Genomic DNA, 23424 nt, shown 5'->3' on the forward strand with positions numbered 1-23424 from the left:
TGGTTGTGAACCTGAGTAAAAGGGAGGATAGTAGTGATAGGAAAATTGGGAAGAGGGAGGGGATTGGGGGGAAAATAACAAGTTCTGTTGTGGACACATTGAATTTAAATGCCTATTTGGACATCCAATTTGAGATGTTTAGAAGGCGGTTGGCGATGCAAGACTGGACTTAGGAAAGAGATTAGGGCTGAATAAACAGATCTGGGAACCATCTGCATAGAGATGATGACTGAACTCACGGGAGCTGATGAGGTCACCGAGTGAGAATATAGAGGGAGAAGAGGGCCCAGTACAGAGCCTTGGGGGACACCTATGATCAATGATAATGATATGGATGAAGATCTAGCAAAGAAGACCAAGAAGGAGCAGAAGACAGGTAGGGAGAGAACCAGGAAAGAACAAAATCATGAATATTTAGAGAAGAAGGAGTGTCCAGGAGGAGATGGTGCTCAGTGGTCAGAGGCTGCATAGAGACTAAGAAGGGTGAGGACTAGAGAAGTTAACCGATAAATTATACAGGAACCAGACTATTCATTATCATAGATAGAACCATTGCCTACAATCGCCTGGACATAACATTGATCCACAAAAACTTAAGAACAACCCAAAATTCTCATAACCTCCAAATTAACTGGAATGGAAAGCTTTTGAAGTATGGATACCTCACTGAGAAGATCAAAAATCACATGGGAAAAGAATGAAGTACATATCATCCCTGTTGTCCAGCCTGCTACTAGAATTGTACCAAAGGTACTGTCAGTGAGTTAACATTTTCCATCCTAATAATTTTATTCTGCAAAATGAGCTGGAGAAGGACATGGCAACCACTCCAGTATTTTTGCCAAGAAAATCCCACATGGGGTCACAGAGAGCCAGACATGACTGAAAACAACTGAACAACAGCAACAACAATTTTATTAAATTGTGAAAAACAGTTATTTTTATTCACCTGTGCAGCAGGGCTAGAGAAGATTAAATATGAAGGAACAGCAGCAGGTTAGTGACTTGTTCCAGCGTAGTTTCTATCTGAACCTAATCAATTGATAATCAATCAATAAACATTTATTAAACATCTATCACGTGCCAGACACTGTGCTAAGTACCAAGTGCTAAGCCCTTAGGAAAAGATGAGAAGAATGTCAGAACAACTCACATTTACATAGTGCTTTAAGATTTACAAAGCATTAAATGAGATATCTGTAAAGCATTTAGCACAGTGCCTAGCACATAGTAGGCGCTGTATAATTGCACTTCCTGTCCCCCATGCCTGTAAGAAATTGAGGAGGTTAAGTGACTTGCCCTGGATAGCTAGTAAGTGTCAGAGGCTGGGTTTGAATTCCTGATTCTCAGCCCAGAGCTCTATCTATTGTGCCACCTAGTCAAGTCCACCTATTGTGGAGGCCCACAATAAAGAACATTTCTATAGTACTTCAAGGTTTACTAAGTGCATTTCTCCCAACAACCTTCTGAGGTAAGTGTATATATCCTGCAACTTTGCTCAAGTTGTTAATTATTTCAATTAGTTTTTTTAGTTGATTCTATAGGATTTTCTAACTATATCATCATATCATCTGCAAAAGTGGTAGTTTTGTTTCCTCATTACCTCTTCTAATTCCTTCAATTTCTTTTTTCTTCTCTTATTGCCAGTTAACCTTTCTAGTACAATATTGAATAATGGTGACAATGAAGTATGACCATTTTAGAGACACAACTCAGGAGAGATTAACTAATTAATTAATGCTCAGGAGAAATTAAGTGATTTGTCCAGGATCATAGGGCTAATTAGTGGTAAAGCTAGAATTTGAACCAAAGTCTCTTCAGTTCAATTCAGCAGATATTTATAAAATGCCTAGATGTGTGTAAAACACTATGCTACTCTGCTAAGTACTGGAGAGATAGGTAGATAGACACACGGACCGACAGACAAACAGATAGATACTAGGTATAATCTATACTTAAAAATGACCAATCCAATTAGCTTGGGTTCAGTAATGTCAGCGTCCTTTTGTTTATCTGTGGAGAGGAAAACCTTAGTGCAACAGTGATGAGTAAATATTTGAGGTTATGGATTAACTCAGGTAGCTGAGGCTATCATGGCGACAAGAAGACGATACCGCCAGTCTTCCACTGCCCACATCTGTAAGTTCTCCCCAAATGATTTCTAACCCTTTAAAGTAAGATACATGAAATGCAAAACATAGAAAGGAAAGTGTGAGGGGGAAAAAAAGACAGGGCGGGAAAGGGAGAGCACCAAAGGATGAGAGAGCAACATAGAAATAAGCATGGCTTGAGATGGAAGCTCAATATTCTTGGGATCTTCATAGGCTGGGTAACCCACCTGGATCAAGGAAGTCATCCAGGTTTTGAAATGAAGGGGGCACAGTTGGAAAATGAAAAGAGGTTCCTAGAATGAACTGGACTAAGTGGTTAGTTGACACTTCTATAGTAATGGGTATTCAAAGGAACCAAATGTCACTCATTCTGCTTTGTTAGGGATTCTATTAGGAGTATTCCTCTCCCTAAGGAGTATAGCAGGCCTAGAAGAAGCCCTAGGGCACAAAGAAACTTGAGACTTAGAACTAGGACCCACAGCTTCCTGGCAGAGCTATTCCTGTGTAGGTGAATAGTTGGTGGTGGGAGGGTTGCCAGGGTGGGGAGAGAGTTGGGTAGGTCCTTTCCTAAAAGGTACATCTCTCTCTGTACAAATCTTACCATGTGGTCTTCCTTTACCTTCCCGTTTTACCTCCTCTCAGTTTTAAATCAGGTAAAATCAGGCTAGAGTGAATATCAAAAGCAGACTTGAAGGGGAGAAAGAAGTCAGGAAAGGGAAAATGCCACTATAGAAGTGTTCACAGAAGTGGAGGGGGCAATCCCACCCAACTCAACTTGGTTATTGTTGGGGTGAGGACAGGTCTGAATATTTTGCATATATGAATCTGAGGTCTTTTGAAAGCAAGAGTTGAAAGATTTGCTTCAGTTGCTCCAGTGATCTGCCGCTCTGAGTCATGGCTTAGTAGACCAGGGACCTTCAAAGAATTAGCTGAGTGCCATCACCTCAATGCTATACCTTAGGAACAGTTCTGCCACCCAATTAACTAATTCTGATGTTTTGTCCCCTTGAGACGTGATCTCAGTGCTTCAATGGCTTCTCTAGGTAGGATGGCTGGGAATGGAAGGGAGTGGAGGAGAGAAGGGAGCTTTTGCAACTCCTTTTTGCCAGGTGTCAGTTCTTTCGAAATGTGGCGACTTGTGAGCTTTTTGGTGTTTGTGGCCTCCTGGTATTCACTCGGTGGACAAGCCAACTCAGGTAAGGGGTAACAGATTCTCATCCCACAAACACATACAGTTGTAACCTTATGCAGTAACTCAGATTCCCTGGAACAGTGACAGGGTATATGATGAGAATGATAGTGATAATGATGAAAAATAATTATAGTCCCTTGCATTTGTGCCATGCTTTATGTTTGCAAATCAATTCCCAGAGTCAGAGTTGGAAGGGTCTTCAGCAGGATTCTGGTCCAGCCTCTACCTGGACAAGAATCCCATCTCTGTTTCTGAGAGGTGAGCATCTAATTTATGTTGAAGACCTCCAGTGATGGGGAACCCACTATTTGCTGAGGCAGTGAATCCACTTCCAGCTACCCACTTTTGGAGAGTTCTAAATCTTAGGTCTTCTGTCATAGACTGTGAACTCCTTGGAGCCAAGGACTGGTTAATTTTTGTCTTTATATCTGATGGATAAATGTGAAGTTAACTGACTAGAAAAACAAGAGGATATAGTGAAAAGAACACTGAAATGGGAAGCTGGATGTCTGAGTTCTAGTCCTTCCCCTACACCTAATACACAGCTCTATACAAAGAAGATGCTAAGTAAATTTTAAGTGAAAGTTGAATGTTGAAGCTATTCTAGTCCCTACCATGAATAGAGTTTGCCATCTAATTAGAAAAATCAAATATACATACTGGAAAATTTAGGGGAAAATGGGGAGACTAGTCTGACATCTCCTCCCTCTGATATCTAGTTTGGGGATAGAGGAAAGAAATGAAAAGGATACTGGTTGCCAAAAGGGCAGATTAGGGTCCATCACAGGAAGGACAAGAGGATTCTGAAAAGGGAAGCTGAGAATGGGTGTGGAGGGAGACCTAAGGAATTCTGTAGACTTCACAGTTTTGCTGATGCCAGTTCTGGGTGTTCCTAGCCATGTATCACCACCCACCCTCATGCGTACAGTACTGCAGAGCGGTAGAAGCCCTGACTTCAATGCCAGGATTCAAATATTGGCTTACACAGCCTCTTCTCCTACTCATGCTATCCCTGCTGCACCCACCCCTCCTGCTTTCTTCAGTGTTCTCTAGCAGTAAGAAAGCCAACCAAATCCTGAGGATTCAGAAGCGAGCTAATTCGTTCCTGGAAGAGATTAAACCCGGCAACCTGGAGCGGGAATGCAATGAGGAGATGTGCGACCTGGAGGAAGTCCAGGAGATCTTTACAACTCGGGAAGAAACAGTAAGTTGGGATTGGAATATGCCATATCCTCCAGCAGACGAACACTCACTGCAAGAGGCTCTGGGCTGAGAAGGAATCAAGCTCGGAGTCAGGTTAGATGACGAATGGATGTCATTCTGAACCTAGAAGAGATGCTACTTCCTACACAAAATCCTTTCCTGATTACTCGAGCTGTTAATGCTCTCATTCCTTCTCCTTCTCTTCTCTTCCTCCCAGGCAGCTGGGTGGTGCAGTAGATAGAATGCCTGTCCTGGAGTCAAGAGGACTTGAGTTCAAATCCCTCCTCAGATATTTATTAGCTATGAGACTCTGGGCAAGTTGCCTTACCTCTGTATGCCTCCATTTCTTCATATGTAAAATGGGGATGATAATAATGGCACCTACTGCCCAGGGTTGTTGTGAGGATCAAATAAAGTAATAGTTGTAAAGTGCTTTGCACAGTGCCTGGCATATAGTAGGTGCTTAAAATGTTAATTTGCTTCTCTTCTTCAAATTACTCTATACTTATGTTCTTCTTCAAATTACTTTAGACTTATTTATTTGAGTACATATTGAATGCCCAGTAGAATATAAACTCCCTGAGAGTAGGAACTTTCCTTCTTGTATTTTTTGTTTTGTTTTTATATCTCCAGGGCCAAGCACAGTACCATACACATAGAAATCATTTAACGTTTACAGGATTGACTTGGAATCTTGGAGATGCTCTCTCTCCTCTTCTCTTCCTCTTGCTCTCTCCTTTTTCTCTCCCTCTTCTCTGTCTCTCTTTCTCTCCTTCTTCTCTCCCCCCTCCCCTGCCCCCATCTGTGTCTCAGTCTCAGTTTCTCTCTTAAACTTCTGCAGGAGGGAGATCTTTGTGCCCAATCTTTTATTCCCTTCTGCATGGAAGAAGTAGATCTCTCTCCCCTCCACCGCTCCTGGTAGACAAGTAACTGGGTCATTTATCCTGGGTAGCTAGACTACAGGAATGCTGCTGGTGCATAACAATGACAATGGCCCTCCAATTTGGATGATTCTTTTCTTCCAAAGGGCCCCAGTCCAGTTTCAGATATCATTTTATTTTACTGTAGAGGAGTTAGGACTTCTCAATTTACAGAGATAGAAGACTGAGGCCCATTCACGTTCAAAGGAAGTGGTTCATCCAAGACCATTCAATCAATGTCAGCCTGAGGTCCCCACACGCCTCCCATCCTTTCAGCAGAGTATTTCCATGTCTAGAGACTGCATAGCTCAGCTCCTAGGCCAGGAGAAAGTTCCCCAACAAAGATTCTCCTTTCTCTGCTTTCTGGAGAAAAGGAAGGAGGGAATGATGAGAAGGGAGAGTCTTAAGGACAGTCTGACTCGTCAGAAAGGAACAGAAATAAAGGAGTTGATTGGGATCTTGGAAAAAGGATGAAGAGCATGGATAGATATCTGAAGCATTTGCTTGTGGGAAGGGAAAGGAAGAAGCATTTATTAAGCACCTACTATGTGCCAGGCCCTGTGCTAAGCACTTTACAAATATTATTTCATTTGATTCTTGCAACAACTTTGGGAGGTAGGTGCTATTATTAGCACCATTTTATAGGTGAGGAGACTGAGGCAAATAGAGGTGAGGTGACTTGCCCAAGGTGACAAAGCTAGTAAATGCCTAAGGCTGGATTTGAACTCGAGTCTTCCTGACTCTAGACCTAGCATACTAGCCACTATCCTAACTAAGCTGCTTCTAATTTGTCCTTGTTGTAAGTTTATGGCGGTCCCTATGACAAAGCCTAGAGAGCAGGATCTAGAATTTAAGCAGAAGGTAACACAAGCCACAAACACATTTGTGGATGGGGTCTGGATAGTCCCATTTTACAGAATGGGAAAATTGAGGCCAAGGAGAACTTACTTGCCTGTGGCACAGTATTGGCCACCCTATGCTCAGTCGTGTTGACACAGCAGCATTTTCCCCACTTCTGACTTAGTTTGGGCCTGTGGGCAGATGTGCAAACATTGCTGTTCTGGGAAGAAACCAGGATTGAAAGGCAGACAGGTTTACCTACATTTGCTGCGTTTGTCCTGATCCCCTAACCCTCCACTAAAACTTGTGTTTCTTCCTTTCACAGTTAGCTTACTGGTCAAAGTATGTGGGTGAGTATCAAATTTTCTATTGTGACTTTTACTATTCCATTGTAGGCCAACAGACAGTCTTTCACATTCATTTCTTCTGGGTTCCTCCCAGCTTTGCCTGATTTTTTTTCTTTAATTTTTAAGAAAAATTAGGACAAACCAACACTAAGCTTATTCTATTTGGAAATGAGAAGTAGATTTCATAGATTTTGGAGACCTATCCTCAGAATATCTGATTCTGTGACTGTATCTGGCCCATTAAACCAGACTTACAGATGAACACAGAGTATTCTTGGTCCCAGAGCAGCCCCGCCCATTTTCCTAGCCTTAAGGAAAACTACTTACTCCTTAGTCACATTCACACCACGTTTTAGATCTGCAAAAAGCCTTGACAACTGGCCTTCTCTGGGGCATCTTTAAGAACTTGGGTATGTATTCTCTCTCTCCAAAATGTGCCAAGCCTATCAGGATTAAATCAAGCACTAGGAAATTGGCCAAACCTGGGAGGATAAAGAAAAGAATGGCTGTTTTGTGAACAATCTGCCCCACCTCATTATTTTCCCAACTCCCATCCTTTAAATATCTTCCAGATGGAGACCAGTGCGATCCCCATCCCTGCCATAATGGGACCTGTATTGACGGTATTGGTAGCTTTCAGTGCATCTGCACAAAAGGCTGGGAAGGACGCCTTTGTGGGCATGGTAACTCTCAGAAGTTTATCTTTGATTTTTTCTCTTGACTAGTGGTCCACTGTGGTAGGTTACAGTAGCATTTGCTCAGTAGAACTGGGAACTCCCAGAGGGGTTAGGAGAGGGGTTAGGGCTTTCTGTAGCAAGACCGACTCCAGTTCTTTTTCTCCCCAAGTGCTCCTACCATTAAGTTTCAATTTCTTCTCAGGGACAATTGCTCTTTCTAACTAAAGCCCTGCCTGCCTTCCTCAGACATTTCAGAGAAAGATGATTAGGATTGTTAGTGTTTGACCAGGAAGTCAGAGAACATGTTTGGGGTGAGGGGAGCATAGCAGGGAGAAAGGGGGTGGAGGCAGGGACAGTAAACTGAAACAAGGCCTGAGGTGGGTGAGACAACAAGCTTGGCTGGGGCACAGAGTGCATATTAGTGATGGAGATTGATAAGAGTGGCTAAATAGAATGTAAGCTTCTTGAGGACAAGTACTATTTATCTTGGTATCCCCAGTGATGACACAGTAGGTGCTTAATAAATGCAGGAAAAGATCATAGGGTTTAGAGCTGGAAGGCTCTCTCTCTCTCTCTGTCTCTGTCTCTGTCTCTCTCTCTCCCTCTGTGTGTGTATAAATATATATACATATACATATACATATATATATACATATACATATATATATGTCATCTCATGAAACCCTCTCATTTTACAGATAAAACTGAGGCACAGAAAGGTGAAGTAAATTGTTTGAGGTCACACAGGTAGCAGATGATAAGAACTAGGATTCCAACCCAGGTCTCTGGCTCCAAATTCAACCTTCTTTCCTCCTGGTGCTTGTTGATTTGAGAAGTAGGCTCTTTCATAGGCTCACAGCCTTACAGTAGGGATTCTTAGCTTTTCCTGTGTCATGGACTCCTTTGAAGATCTGGTGAAGCCTATAGACCCCTTCTCAGACTACTGTTTTAAAATAATTGAAGGAAATGCTCAATTTCAGTCAGAGATTAAAGAAAATAAAGATGTAATTTTTCCCCCATCCAAGCTCACAGACCCCTTGAAATCTGTTCATGGGGAGCTGTCAATGGATTCGAGGCTAAGGACCTCTGTCTAGAGCTAGAAGAAAGCTCAAATGTCACCTATTCTAACCCCCCCATTTTACAGATAAGGAAACTGAGGCCCAGGAAGGGTAAGAAACTTGCCCCAAAATCACACACAGAGTGAGTCACTGAGGTAGGATTTGAACTCAGGTCCTCTGGTTCTAGGACCAGGATTCATTCTGCTATATGATACTCATTGAATTAAACTGAGAATTAGATTCTTTCCTTGGCATAGGCTCTCCCTGAGCATCTGGGAGAGCCAACATTGGAAAGGCATTTTTCCAGTTTTGTGAAATTGTATTTAACAGTGTTGCCATCATCTGTTTGTTAATACATCCCCTCAGGGATAGTTCAGGGGGTAAAAACCTACTTTCTCTCTTCTTCCCTTCTAATCACTCCCATTTCTGAGTCCTCCGGAGCCTGATTGATTAACATCTGGCTCTTGTTCCTGTCCCAGAGGTAAGCTACACTAACTGCTCCACAAACAATGGCGGCTGTGTTCATTACTGCACCGAGGACCTCGAGAATCAGCAGCGCTATTGCAGCTGTGCCCCTGGATATCAAGAGAGCGACAACCCTATGGAGTGTAAACCTGTTGGTGAGTAAACAGTTGGTGAATTCTCCTGTTGGGGAACCAGAGGGAGAATATCCAGGGCCTTTCATTCAGCCAAGAAAAGAGAAGACGAAGGCAGAACTGGATCATGATAGGTGAATCATGGGGAGAACTAGCTATAATCTTTGGCTCTATCACCATATAAATATGTCATTCCACTGCGGGCTAGCCGACCCAAGCAAATTAGAAGTCAGTGAAGTGTGTTTGCCTTTGGCATTATCCTACTTCTCTTCTCCTTTGTTCTGGCCTACATCTCCCTTGGGTGCCTTTCTTATGTCCCATTCCTTCAGGAACTTGCTTTCTATTGGCCATCAAATAGTCCATGCTAAGGTGATAGCCCATAATGATATGAGGCAGGAATTCTTAACCTGGGGTTATCCTCCCCCATAGATAGATTAAAAGGGGTCCATGTACTTGGATGGGAAGACGCACTAACCATTAACTGAAATTTATTATTTCCTTCAATTATGAATGTGAAATAAACATTTTTGGGGGGAGACCATCGGCTTCACTGAGGTGCTAAAGGGGCAAAGAATCCCTGGATTAATGTGTTCCCATCCCCTAGGAGCATCTTCACTCTTGTAAAAGGCCCCAGAAGTAAAAAGATGAAGCCTTAATAGGGGAAGCTCAGGTATCAAAGATAGGTGGCAGGGGGCACACATTTTGGCAAGGAGTTGAGTACCAAGTGCCTTGGGTCCCCCACTTCACAACAGGAGGTTCCATTACACAACAAAAGGTTAGAGTTTAGAATTGTCAAATCTAATTGATCATAAAGGCTCAGATGAGATAACATTTGTAAAGTGCTTAGCACAGTGCCTGGCACATAGTAGGTGCTTAATAAACACCATTTGTTCCCTTTCTTCCTTCCTTCCTTTAGATGAATGGTGTCATTTCATTATGATCTGATATCAATGAGGCCAAGGTTGTGGGTTTGATTCTGGTATGAGATAGTTCATTCAGTCATTCAACAAATAGCTAGTTATTTAGCCACAGGTTGACTCACCCCTTCTTCTCTCCCACCTCCTAGTCTGGGCTTTCTCATCCCTATCCCCATCCCCATCACCACTCCTTAAAGAAAAATTCTCTCCTCCTTTCTTCCTATACCATCTTTCTCCTTCCTTCTTTCTTTTTCAACATTGTGACAATATAATCTTTCCCACCATCATCCATCTGTTCTGAGAATTATACCCTGGGTATCTCTCCGTCAATTCAGAGTTCCTTTGCTCCTTAAAATGCATAACCTAGGCCCCTTTATCTGTATTATGGATCTTAAGATCATAGATTTAGAACTGGAAGGGACCTTCAAAGTCAACTAGTTCAACTACCTCAATTTCAGATGAGGAATAACAACAATAAAGACAATAATTACTATTATTTGTTTTCCCCTGAGTACCTCACAGGGAAATTTTAAAGACCAAATGAGAAAATTGTGCAAAACAAAAGTGTTCTAAGACTATGAGGTATAATAACTGTTGTTATTATGACTATTTCTGCTACTGTTGTTAGCCACACCCTCCGAGAACTAGAAGGGACCTAATGAAATCATGAATTAAGATCCCTGCTTCTGGGGAGGACCACCTGTGAAATATAAATGGTAAGATTAAGAATAACAGCATCACAAAATTACAGAATTTTATACTTGGAAGGGCACTCAATGCTCCTCTAGTCTCACCCCTACCTGATAGGTAGGGGTTCCAGCCTCCTACTTGAAGACTTCCAAAGATGGGGAGCCTGCTACCTTCCAAAGTGCCACTTTTGGGTTATTCTAATTCCTAGGAAGTTTTCCTGACATCAAACCTAAATTTGCTTCTTTGTAGCTTCCATTGTTACTTCTGATTCTGCCCTCTGGGGCCAAACGGAACAATTCAGTTCTTTCCCCAAATGACCTCCCTTTAAATACTTGGATACAGCTGCCATGTTCCTTGAATCTTCTTTTCTCCAGGTTAGACATATGTAAGTCCTTCAATCAATTCTCATACCACTTCTTTTGCTACATATTCACTAACTATCTCTTTAATGATTCATTTTAGTGTAACAATAAAAACCAGCTGCCACTGGAAGAGGGAAACAAGACTAGACCACACACCCTCTTTTTTTTTCCATTCAGAGAATGGAAATCTTCACTGTGGAGCCCTACATGTGCATAGTTCTGATAGAGCCTAATCTCCAAAGAGAGGAGTCAGGTTCTTTTGTTTTACTCTCTGGCTTTTTATGATGCTCCCCTCAAACTCCCAGGGAGAATCACTTAAATTTGTCTGGCTTATGTTTGGGGTCTCCCCAAAGGGAGAGCACTCAAGGTACAATGTAAGTTGGGTATAGGACAGCTATTTATTCCTTCTCTACAAAAGACATTTTTAATAAATACAAACACCACAAATGCTTATTGGCTGAAACACTAGTAGTAACATCATTACCATTACACTCTCTGGGGAAGTTAGGACAAACATTAGAATATGAAGTAGGAATTGATAATTAGGCATTTTACATTTCACCTCAATCTTGCATTGTCCAATCAATATTCTCTAGGTCTGCACCTTCTTGTAAGCCTTTTAGGAGATGAGCTCATCTTGCTGTTAGTCATACTTCTGATTCTGGAGCTCTTCTTGTTGCCAGTCAGCTCTTACTGAGCTCTGATCTCTTGAAATCACAAGGCTGACTCTAAGACTGGAAGTATCTATCTCAGGGTGATTACTTAATCATTCATACTCAGGAAAGAAAGAAAAAAAGTGTAGAGGCCCAGGCTCACCTCTTCCATCCCTATTTTAGTTGCCAAATGTTTGCAGTTTGCTATTTCTGCTGAGATAGGGAGAAGGGTAATCTCTCCCATCCCCAAACCCTCATCTCTCAGGGAGAGCCCAGGGAGAGCAACTCACCACCCAGGAAAGTCAAAGGAAGAGAGTGGGTTGGAAGCTGTTTATCCTTTTTAAGTGACACAGCACTTCACCTTCCTACAGGGGGAGGTCCAGAGGACTATCCAGGGTTTTCTGTATCATACCAAGGCACCAAGTCCTTTCAGCATTGAGCCATATAATTTCCTGGAAGTGTCCAGAGCACAAGCTCAGTACTCCATCAGTTGAACTCTAGGAAGACCAGTCCCTGCTTTTTTGGGGGTGAGGATTGCTGTCATTTATTTTCCATTACACTAGGATTTCCTGGGAATCACATGTAAGCTCACTGCCTACAATTTTCTGACCCTATTCTCTTCCTTTTTTTTAAAAAATTAGGACATTTATCTTCCCCATCACTCATTTTCCATGATCTTTCAAACATCAGTGACAGGAGCTCAGCAATCACTACCTGCCAGTTCTTCCACCTGGACAGAGTGACTAGAATTCATCAAGGACAATAATGTATTCTCTTATTATGTCCTGACTTACCATGGATATCAACTCCCTGTTAGTCCATTTTCAACCTATTATTTCTAGGACAAAGGAAACAGAAATATAATAGAAATATTGAATGGCTCACCTTCTCTCTGTTGTCTTCAGGTTTTCTTTGGTGTCTTATCTCAGAAGAAGCATCCCCTCCACTTAAGCACAATAGTCTTTAAGGCACATTCCTGCTCTTGAGCCTCTGTATGGGATGCTCCCCATCCTCGGAAGCTCTTCCTGCACCTCCTCTTAGCTAAATCCTTCCCCTTGAAAATTTGGCTCAAATCTTACCTCTTCCATGAAGCCTTCCCAGACCACTCTAGCCATCATTGTTCTTCCCTAGTACTTACAGTCCTTACCACATACTCCAGGTACTTTATCCCAAGGACACAATCCAGGGCCTTAATTGTTCTCTAATTTTTATATATTTATGTCTTGTGATTGCAAATTCCTTAAGGTCTAGGACCATCCAACATCGCCCACAGTATCTAGCACAGAACAGGGCATATAGTAGCTTTTACTTTTTATTAACTAAAGTGCTTACTGTTGGTTAACTGACTGATCTCTGTAGATAAACAGACATAGTCATAAAGTATTAGGATTGGAAAGGACTTTAGAGACCCCTAATCCAGATGAAGAAGTAGAGGATGTAATTTACCTTAGGTCACACAGCTAGGGCAATATCACCAGTAAATCCATAGGAAGGAGGTGACTATGATAGATGGAAGGATCTTAGCCTGGCCATATGTTTCTATAAAGGGTTTTTTGTGACAGCGTAGGTTGCCTATTTGATTTATCATTGACATTGTCCTCTCATTTTCTAGTCAATTTTCCATGTGGGAAACCAAAGGTGAATTACCCAATACCCAAAGAATTACAAATTCGAATCTTAGGGGGGAGACCAGCCAACAAAGGTGACAGCCCATGGCAGGTAAGAAGGAACATGTCTCCATTCAGGATTATAACCACCTTTTATTTGTTCATTCATTCAAAAATTTCTCAAGTTTTTACTACTACTACTACTACTACTACTACTACTACTACTACTACTACTACACTAGCATTTAATAGCACTTTAAGGTTTGCAAAGAACTTTACAAATGTTATCTAAATTTAAAAAATATTATCTAATTTTATCCTCACAACAATCCTGGAGGTAAGTTCTATCACCCCCATTTTACAGTCAAGGAAAAAGGCAGATAGATGAAATAATTTGCCCAAGATCACTTAGCTAGTAAGTATCTGAGAATTGATTTGAACTCCTGTCTTCAGGTCCAGGGCTCTGGACTACACTAGTCCATTACACCCCCTAGTACAACAATACACTGTATAATACCCTGTGGGGACCATATGAATAAAACGCGGTCTATGCCCTTGTGCAGCTTACAGTCTAATTAGGGTGCTAAGGAATAAAATAAGTACACAAGTGGGATACATATAGAGATGAGAGTTATACAGAAAAATAGCTTCTGCTTGGTGACTTGATGATCTTAGACTAAAACATATTGAATTCATGGCAATGATGAGACATCCAAGTAGAGATATCTAGAAAGCATTTGGAAATTTGAGTCAAGTATAGAGAGAGGGGATTGATAAATCGTACATTGGTAAGTAATTAATTAGTATCAATTACAGCCCCCAGAAATGCAAGTGGAGCTATCTCAAGATATATTAATGTGAAATTAACAAAATTATCAAGGATAATATTTTTTAAAAGATGAAGATAAAATTATAAAATTTGACAACTTGGAAATATCCATTAAGAGCATGTATGACAATGGATTCACTGAGAAACAGAAATAATTTTTCTAGAGGACAGAGTAGACAAGTTCCAAAACTACTCCTCTAGAAGAATGCTTGGAAGTTTTGGAAACAAAAGTAATGGATCTGGGTGGGGGGTGGGTTGGGTGTAACAAAACTCAGAGTGACAACTTAAGGGTTAAATTATTAATGCTCCCTAAAAAGAATATGTCCCAGAAATAAATTTTCTTGAAAGGAACAGATAACATAGAAACTCAGAGGATGCCTAAAGGGGTCAACCCCAAATTCAGCCCACCTAAACACATCATCACCAAGCTCCAAGATTATAAGGACAAGTAGACTGTTTTGTAAGCAGCCAAGAAAGACATCATGTGTCAAAGATGAGGAATAACAGAACTAGAATGTAAAATGTTAAAAATTAAAGTAAATTGGATTTTACCCAGAAATCAGGTACTCCACAAAACTGAACGTATTCTTCAAAGACAAAATAGCCTCCTTTTTTTCTCATCTGCCAAATGAGTGGGTAAATTATCTCTAGTATTCTTTCCATCTCTGAATCTTATCAACTCTTTGTTTCAGGTGATACTGTTGGACTCCAGGTCAAAGTTAAAGTGTGGGGGTGTCCTTATTCATTCTTCCTGGGTGCTGACTGCAGCCCACTGTGTGGAACAACCAAAATACCTTATAGTAAGACTTGGTAAGGAAATCACACATGGCCTCTCTGCTTGTGGTGGTGAAGGTGGGCTTGGCAGATGGGAGAGATTGGGAAATATCCAATCATGTTCCATCAGAATATCTGGTATTTAAGGGATTATTCTAGATTCCTTTTCACTTACTTCTAGGATTCTCCATGAGTTTTTATAAACTTCTGTGTCTTTGTGACTTTGTGTCTCCAAAGCCAGACAACTGCTAAAGAGATAATCAGTGATTTTTTCTGAGACTTTCCTGGGAATTGGAACTATTTTTATTTTTACAGGGATTGGGGAAAAGGAAGCAGCAGTGGTTTGAGTTTCCAGGGACTGCTTATTTCTGTGTAGATACCCAAATGCCTTTGAGGAAGTAGTCTGTCCTATTCACTACTATCCAGACCAAGGCTAGTAGTTCATCAAGGAAGGGTGACTGAATATGAGTCACATTATCCCATCAACTTCCCAGAGGCAACAAACAGGGCATGAAGTCATCTAAGTTGTACTCCTGACTTTGCCCTAGCCAACAGTGTAATCTCCAGATGTCACCTTGTCTACTTAAACGTGTCCTCTAGCAGTATTTTCCTGTATGAAATGGTAGTGTAACGTAATGAAAAGAATGTGGGACTTTGAGAATAAAGTGTCTGAATTTTACAGCACTTACTATTTGTACCATCACATAGTACCATTGTGGTGTAAGGGAAAAGGAACCAGAAAATCTAGGTTCTAGTTCTGACTGCCATTTACTAGTTCTGTGACCTGAGGCACTTAAATCTTTCTAAGATCTAGGTTCCCCATATAAAATGGCAATTGTAATAATACCTGCCCTGTATATAGTCCTTTATGTTGAAATATTGATTATTGAGGTGGTGGAATGCTCTGTCAGATACTAGACTTCCATTTTGCAGCTAAAAATATCTATAGTCATTGTCTCTACTTTCTCACTTCTTGGCCATATTTCAACCCCCGGGATTTCATCCTCACCAACGTGATTGAAACTGCTTTCTCCCAAGTGGTAAATGATTTCTTTATTACTAAATCCTTGGCCCTCATATTCTGTGTACCTTGGACCAAATTACTTAAACTCTTTGTGTATCTCAGTTTTCTCTTCAATAAAATGGGAAAAAATTATAGCCCTACCTCCTTCGAAGGGCTATTATAAGGAGCAGAACAGCTTTATCAAGTGTGAAGAGCTAGACAAATGTGAGTTAGGATGGTGACAGCAGGAACAATCCCCCAATGAGGGACCCCATGAAAGATGAAGGGATCACATACTGTCATGGAGTCATAGGGTTAGAGCTGGACTTTAGATATCATCTAGTCTACCCCCTTCATTTTATAGATGGGAAAGTAAGGCCCAGAGAAGGAAGTGACTTATCCAAGATCATATAGGTAGCAGAACCAGGATTCAAACACAGGTTTTTTTTTTTTAATTCAAAATCTGGGGCCCTTTTCATTATACTGCAAGTGGCACATAGGGTCATAGATTTAGAGCTAGAAAGGACTTGAGAGGTCCTCGAGTCCAACCCTCTCATTTTACAGATTAAGAAACTGAGGGTCCAAGAGGTTGTACAAATAGTGTCAGAGCTGGGCAGAAGCCAGGTTCTCTGCCTCCCAAATCAGCATTCTTTCCACCATAAGAGACAGGGGCGAGGGAATCCTGCTGGAAAAAGTGCTGGCATAGGAGAGCTCCATTATAAAAAGACTTAATAGATCCTACATGGGAACACTATGAGTGAAATAACAAGAGGCGATGTGTTTTTATGGAAGGAGCAGTGACTGGGCTGGATGCCAAGAGAGCTGGGTTCTAGCCCTGGCTTTGTAACTATCTGTGCAAACATGTGTGCAAACACAGAAATTCAGTTTAATCTCTTTAGACCTCAGCTCTCTCATCTAGAAAATCAGGGAAATGGACTTGAGCTCCAAGGTTTTTAATCTATGATTCAGTGTCCTTCTATGAAACATAATGATCCCCTAATGTCCAAATCCACTATAATTCAGATAATCTATAAGGAGAATGCTAGTCTGTCCTCTCGCCTTTTGAAAGAATTTCACTGGATTATTGTTATTGCTCACCTGAGCCAAGCAGCTCAAAATGGGAGCAGGAAGGATGACCTGACTTAGAGCTGCAACCAGGGACCTATCTAGAACAGACAATCTAGAACAACTCCCTCCTTTGACAGGCTTAGAGAGGCTCAGTGATTTACCCAGTGTCTCCCAGGCAATAATTGGCAGGCCAGGGATTGGGACCCACGTCTCCCGGCTCTAAATTCATTGCTCTTTCCATTACAGCACAGAGCAGGCACAGAAACTGAGGGCTTGTGGGAGTGATTCATTCCTCTCATCCTTTGAATTCCTTGAACCAAAGTTTGCTCTGCAGGAAAAGGAAGGGGAGATGAAGTAATTGCATCAAGCATATTTCACCTCCAGGATGTCAAATGTGCCAACCAAACACTTACTGAATCCTCATTATTCATAAGACACCCTACTGGACTCTGGGTAATAGAAAGATAATCATATTAGAATCAAGGCCCTGATCTCTAGGAGACTAATGGTTTAAATTTGGGAGATTGGGCATACCTTCATAAAGAAACTACCAATACAAGGCAGTATATAAGTATATGCCAAATAAACTTTACAGACAAAACTGCTATGGAAGACCACGGCTGCTCACAATTTGTTCTTTTGAACCTTGTTCTCGGTATTGCTTCTTCCAGGTGCCTAGTGGGCTTCTTATGCCTGTCCTCCCTAGATAGTAAATATCCTGTGCTCCAAACTTGTCTTCTTAGCGCCTTCCCCATCAAGACTCACATTTGTTCAGTGTGCTGATTTCAAAAATCTGATAAGCTAATTCACAATAAGATGTTAATTATTAATCTCTGGCTGTGTTAACCTCCCAGGGATATTTAGATTTTAAAAGAGGCTATACTTGAAAAGATAATGATTTGGTGTAGCCCACATTAATTTGTTCAAGCTCCATTTTGGGTTTTGGAATTTGCTGACTGACCCACAGGTCTAGCTGACTGGGGTACCACCTGAGTAAAGGAGGTTTGGGGAAGTTTAAGCATATTTTCATATGAACGAATTGCTCCACATAATAGGGGAAAATATTGTTAGGACTGAAATTCTCCCAGAGAAGCCTTATTCTCAGGATTCTGCAGAGTATAGTTTGGGAGATGCCTCCTTAACTCAACTAAATGGATCTATAATGATAAATTTTCAGGCACTGTGATGGTCTAGCAATTGGTAAATATTTAGGTGATGGGACTTCCCTACTACAGCTTGAATCAGTCCGGTTGGGTTCCTCCTACTTCATGTTCCATCTCTTTGTCTTTGGACAGGCTGTGCCTTATGCCTGGAATGTACTTCCTCAGGTCTGTCTCTTGGAATCCCTGGATTCCTTCAAGGCTCAGCTCAGTTGCTCCCTCCTACACAAAGCTCATCTTGATCTCCAACCCTACCCTTAATTGTCAGCATTCTCCTCCTCCAACTAGATTTTATGTTTCCTTGTATTTATACTTTATTATATATATGCACATATATTTATACAAATACTTTGTATTTACATATGTGTGGACATGTTCTTCCCTGCCCAATACAATATAAGCTTCTGGAGAACAGGGTTGGTTTCTGTGTCTGTTTTTCTACTCCCAATGCCTAGTATATATGATAGGTGCTTCATAAATACTTGTTGAATGAATTAATCGAACACCTATTCAACCTAAACATAAGGATGATATCCTCTGTGTGTGTGCCTACGGAGAAATTCATAATAGCTAACACTTACATGGTACCTGAGGTTTCCAAAGCACTTTACAAATATGATCTCATTTTTCACCTTTATAACAACCCTGGGAGGTAGATGCTATTATTACCATCCCCATTTTACAGATGAGGAAACTGAGGCAAAAAGAGGCAGAAATGATTTTCTAAATTACAGAGTTAGGCAGTGTCTGAGCCTGGATTTGAATGCAGGTTTTTCTGACTTCAGGTCCAGCACTCTATCCACTACTCCACTTAGATGTTGGTAAGATTGAGAGGTGGAAAAAGCAGGAGAGATCATTCAGAGGTGTTAAACTCACTGCTTGTGGGCAGCATGCAATCCACAAAACTCCCTAGAGCAAGAACCAGATTAAACTGTACTGGGGAAATGTTTAACAAAATAAAAATACAATACAACATAGGTAATGTCAATTTGTGGTTTTCTAAGACAATATGAGGCCACAGGGATCTGTTTCTATTTGAGTTTCACACCTTCTAGCCCTAGCTCCTTTTTTCCCAGAAGAGAAAACTGCGATCCACAGAGCATAATTGAATTGCTCAAGGTCATACAACTAGTAAGTAGCAGAGTCTGGATTTACACCCTGGCCGTCAGACTACAAATCCAGGACTCTTTGCACTATGCCAAACTACAGCCAAAATGTAGACTAGAGACCCTAATCCTGGTCCCTCTTTTATATGAGTGCATGCTTGTTTATTTCTTTCTGTGAGAATCATCATTTCCTTGGCTTTCTTCTGAAAACCTGGGGGAAGTAGCCAAGTGGAAGAACAGTTCATGAGTCCTTTTGTGCTTTTTTTTTCTCTCTCTCTCTCTTTCTCTCTGTCCCCTTACCTCCCTGCCTCATGCCAGGTGAATACGACATCCGGCGGTATGAGAATTCAGAGATGGATTTTAACATACAGAAAACTATTGTGCACCCAAACTATACCAAAAGTACCTCAGACAACGACATTGCACTGCTTTACCTGGACAAGCCGGTTGTCTTCTCCAAATACATCCTGCCCATCTGCCTTCCCAACTTGGGACTGGCTCATCGAGAGCTCATGAAGGAAGGGAGAGAAACGGTGGTAACAGGTTGGGGACGTCAGTTTGAACAGTCCAGGAACCGTACCTATATCCTCAGGTTCATCAAAATCCCCCTGGCCTCTTACTTTGCATGCTCCCAAACCATGCAAAATAGCATCTCAGAGAACATGCTCTGCGCAGGAATCCTTGGTGACAACCGAGATGCTTGTGAGGGGGACAGTGGGGGGCCCATGGTGACTGAATTCCGAGGTACATGGTTCCTAGTGGGCCTGGTGAGCTGGGGGGAGGGCTGTGGGCGACCAAACAACTTTGGTATCTACACCAAAGTCAGTCAGTATCTTCACTGGATACATGGCCATGTCAAAGCCGAAGAAATGTTGTCAAAGAGTAAGTCAGCATCTTAGTCTCTTGAGGGACTCAGTGGAGTTCAGAGCCCAAAGTGAGATAGGGGGCCGTCCACTGACGTTAAACAGAGTGCAAATCTTGCCCACATACCTGTAAGTGTGTCCTCGTTTTTCCCTCAGTCTATGATAGCTATTAAGCACCTATTATAGATATAAAGGAGATGCCCCATAGAATAGAAGACACGGACCTACCTCTCATCAAGGGCATTGCCATGTAGTCGTGGCAGACAGCGTCTACCTACACATGCAGCATCTCTAGACAGTGCCTTTGACTTGGCCTCCTTCAAGACTCAAATCAAATGCTACCTGCTGCAGGGGCCTTTTCTGGTCCTTTCATTCATATAAGCCTTCCATTTTGAGGTTTCCTTCCTACTATTCCATATGTATCTTATTGTCTCTATTATTTACATATTGTCACCTCCTGTGGAGCCCTCCACTAGTATGTAAGCTCCTTGAGGGCAGGGACTGTTTTTGTGTTTTTGCATTTCTTTGTATCCCCAACAACCCAGCACAGTGCCTGGAAGATAGCTGGATGATAATAAACATTATTAATTAATTAAGCTTAATAAATGCATTATTGATGGAAAACAGAATGAGGTGATGTGAAGAGCACTGGGTCTGGGGTTGGGATGACTCTTGGGCTCTACAAATGACTACCTATGGGAAAGTGGGTAAATTATTTCACTTCTCCAGACCTCAGTTTCCATATCTGTAAAAGGATTGGATTGAACTAGATTAATTCTAAGGTCCTTTTGAGTTCTAAATCTGATGGCTAGAGCATAGAAGTAATTACAATTTGACACCATTCAGGTGGACCCTGGTTTAAAGGAATCCCATATACATAACTCTGACATTAGAGTCAAATAAATTAAGAGACAGTTATTATTTATTTAAAAAAAAGATTCCTATGGATTTGAGTCAAAGGACTTGGGTTCAAATCTTAGCTCTTTTAATCAACTAAACAAGCATTTACTAAGAGCTAATTATGTGCCAAGCACTCTGCTAATGGCTAACAGTCACTGCCTCTAAGAAGCTTACATTTTAATGGGGGAGGCAACATGTACAAACACGGTACATGCAAGATACATACAGAATAGACTGGAGGCAACCTCAGAGGGGAAAGCATTAGAAGCTGGGAGGATAGGGAAAAAACCTCCTGCAGGAAATGACACTCACTCGTGTTGAGTCTTAAAGGACTTAATAACTGTGTTTTTATTGTTGTTCAGTCCTTTCAGTCACGTCCGACTCTTTGCGACCCTGTTTGGGGTTTCCTTGGTGAAGATACTGGAGAGGTTTGCCATTTCCTTCTCCAGCTCATTTTACAGAGGAGGAAACTGAGGCAAAAAGGGTTAAGTGACTTGTCCAGGGTAACACAACTATTAAGTGTCTGAGGTTAGATTTGAACTCAGGAAGGTGAGTCTTCCTAAGTCCAGGCCCATCACTCTATCCACTGTGTCACCTAGGTGCCCCATTAATAACTATATGATCTTAGGCAAATCACTTCTCTCTCTGAGTTTTCCCATTGGTGAAATGAAAGCATTGGACTATCCAATGCAATAATCCAAGGTCCTTTGGATTCTTGTACTCTACATCCTCCTTCATTTGTATATCTTTAACTATTTGACAGAGAGTTTGGGTAAGAATCACGGAGGGATAGTATGGGAAGGTAGAGTTCAGTTCTCAGGAGTCCTTACTGGCTGAAGAGTTGGTTAGGAAGGAAGATAGCTTACCTCAGAAATCACAGTGTAAGTCAATAGAAAGTGAGGAATGGACTTATAAATGACCATCATTTAAAACCAGTTTCTTAGCTTCACATCTATTGTATTAAAACAAGGACTCTTAGGTGCTGGAGGAGCAGATAATACTTGAACACTCAATGCAACCCAAAGGAAAGCCCCAGAGTAAGATATTCCTCTTGGTTGCACTAGAGAGAGGTTGGAGAGTTATGGGAGGGAGGGGGCATGGAGGATTTAGTTCCCTTTCTGATGACCTCTTCAGATTAGTGAGATGGTAGGAGGCGTGGTCTCCACCAAGCTCAACAATAAGGCATGTGCAGGTAAATGTTTAACAAAGGGTGGAGTGGGTCACACTTTTAAATCTGCTTAATTGACATTTTCTCCATCACTTTAATTAGCCTAGACAATCAATAAAAACAAATCAAGCCATGATCTGTAGCATTTGTGTATTTCTGAGGTGTAAATGTTCACATTGAAAATTTGACAATTGGCTCTCCATAGCTGGTTGGAGATATCTCCACCAACCTCCCTTCACCCCCAGTAGATACATAATGGAAGGGTAGATAGCAGTGTAAAACTGAAAAGTAACTGAGGAAGTCCTTTGGTCCAGCCCCTTGCCTCCAAGCGCGAACTGATTCAGAACTTTCCTCACATCTTTAGGTTACTTAACCTCCTACTGTAGCACCATTCAGTATTTAATCAGCGTTCTATTTAAGACATCTTATTATTTAAATTCCTTTACCCTTACTCTACATTTAGAGCTAGGGACAAAAGGGGAAGGTAGACATAATAATATTAATTTCATCTCCAATCTTTTCTGGCACTAAGTACATAGGCTGGGATATAAACCATGTAATCCAATCTCCTCATTTTATAGATGAGGATATTGAGGCTCATAAGGGTTAAATGGCTTGTCCAGGGTCATTTGCAGCAGAGTTGGGTTTTGAACTCAGGTGCTCTGACTCTAGAACCAGTGCTCTTTCCATGATACCATTCCACGTCCAGCAGTCAGGATAGTATGATACATATAACAGATGTTCAGTGTATATTTATTGAATGAAGATGTAGACTAGCACTCAGGGAACTAAATAACATAAATATCTTATGAGTTCTAATGTTATTGCAGCTTCTACCCAACTGTGTGAGCCTGAACAAGTTATTTAATGCTTTACTCTGGGCCTTAGTTTTTCCACTCTACAAAGGGAATAGCAAAACTCTACAATGTAGGGATAAGAATTGACAAGTACCATTAAACTCTTTGGGGACAGATGAGGATATAGTTGCCGTTTTGGGTTTCTTGCAAATGAAAGGGACTATTGAACCATCCAGGGATATTAACAACCTTTAGTTATTCATGGGCTAAGAACCTAACTTATCATGTGTTATCACAGAATCAGAGAATTTTAGAGCAAGAAGGGGCCTTAGGGATCACCTATGAGGAAACTGAGGCCCAGGTCTTGTGATTCTCCTCTTTGTCTTTCTTGATGCCCATCTACAGAAGTGGGGACTAGACACAATGTCACATCATAGAAAGAGGATGAGACTAGAAGTCAGGAAACCTGCATTCTAGTCCCAGTTCTCTTTCCTGTGAGACCTTAGGTAAGTAACTTAACTTCTCTGAAACTCTATGTTCTCACCTACAAAAACTAAGGGGTTTGGAAATCCTCCTCCTCCTC

General features: G+C 41.4%; 1 protein-coding gene across 1 annotated transcript; it reads left to right on the forward strand.

Annotated features, from left to right (window-relative positions):
• Nucleotides 1-2071: 2071 nt before the first annotated feature.
• PROC (protein C, inactivator of coagulation factors Va and VIIIa) lies at nucleotides 2072-20527 on the forward strand. The gene is made up of 9 exons (XM_027854739.1): nucleotides 2072-2139; nucleotides 3221-3307; nucleotides 4347-4507; nucleotides 6592-6616; nucleotides 7186-7296; nucleotides 8828-8968; nucleotides 13179-13285; nucleotides 14695-14812; nucleotides 19432-20527. The coding sequence occupies exons 1-9, from the start codon at nucleotides 2094-2096 to the stop codon at nucleotides 20010-20012; spliced, it is 1377 nt and encodes a 458-aa protein (XP_027710540.1). The 5' UTR covers nucleotides 2072-2093; the 3' UTR covers nucleotides 20013-20527.
• Nucleotides 20528-23424: the final 2897 nt, after the last annotated feature.

The sequence above is a fragment of the Vombatus ursinus genome, unplaced genomic scaffold, assembly GCF_900497805.2.
Source record: "Vombatus ursinus unplaced genomic scaffold, bare-nosed wombat genome assembly UNPS02010548.1, whole genome shotgun sequence".
NCBI classification, from domain to species: Eukaryota; Metazoa; Chordata; class Mammalia; order Diprotodontia; family Vombatidae; genus Vombatus; species Vombatus ursinus.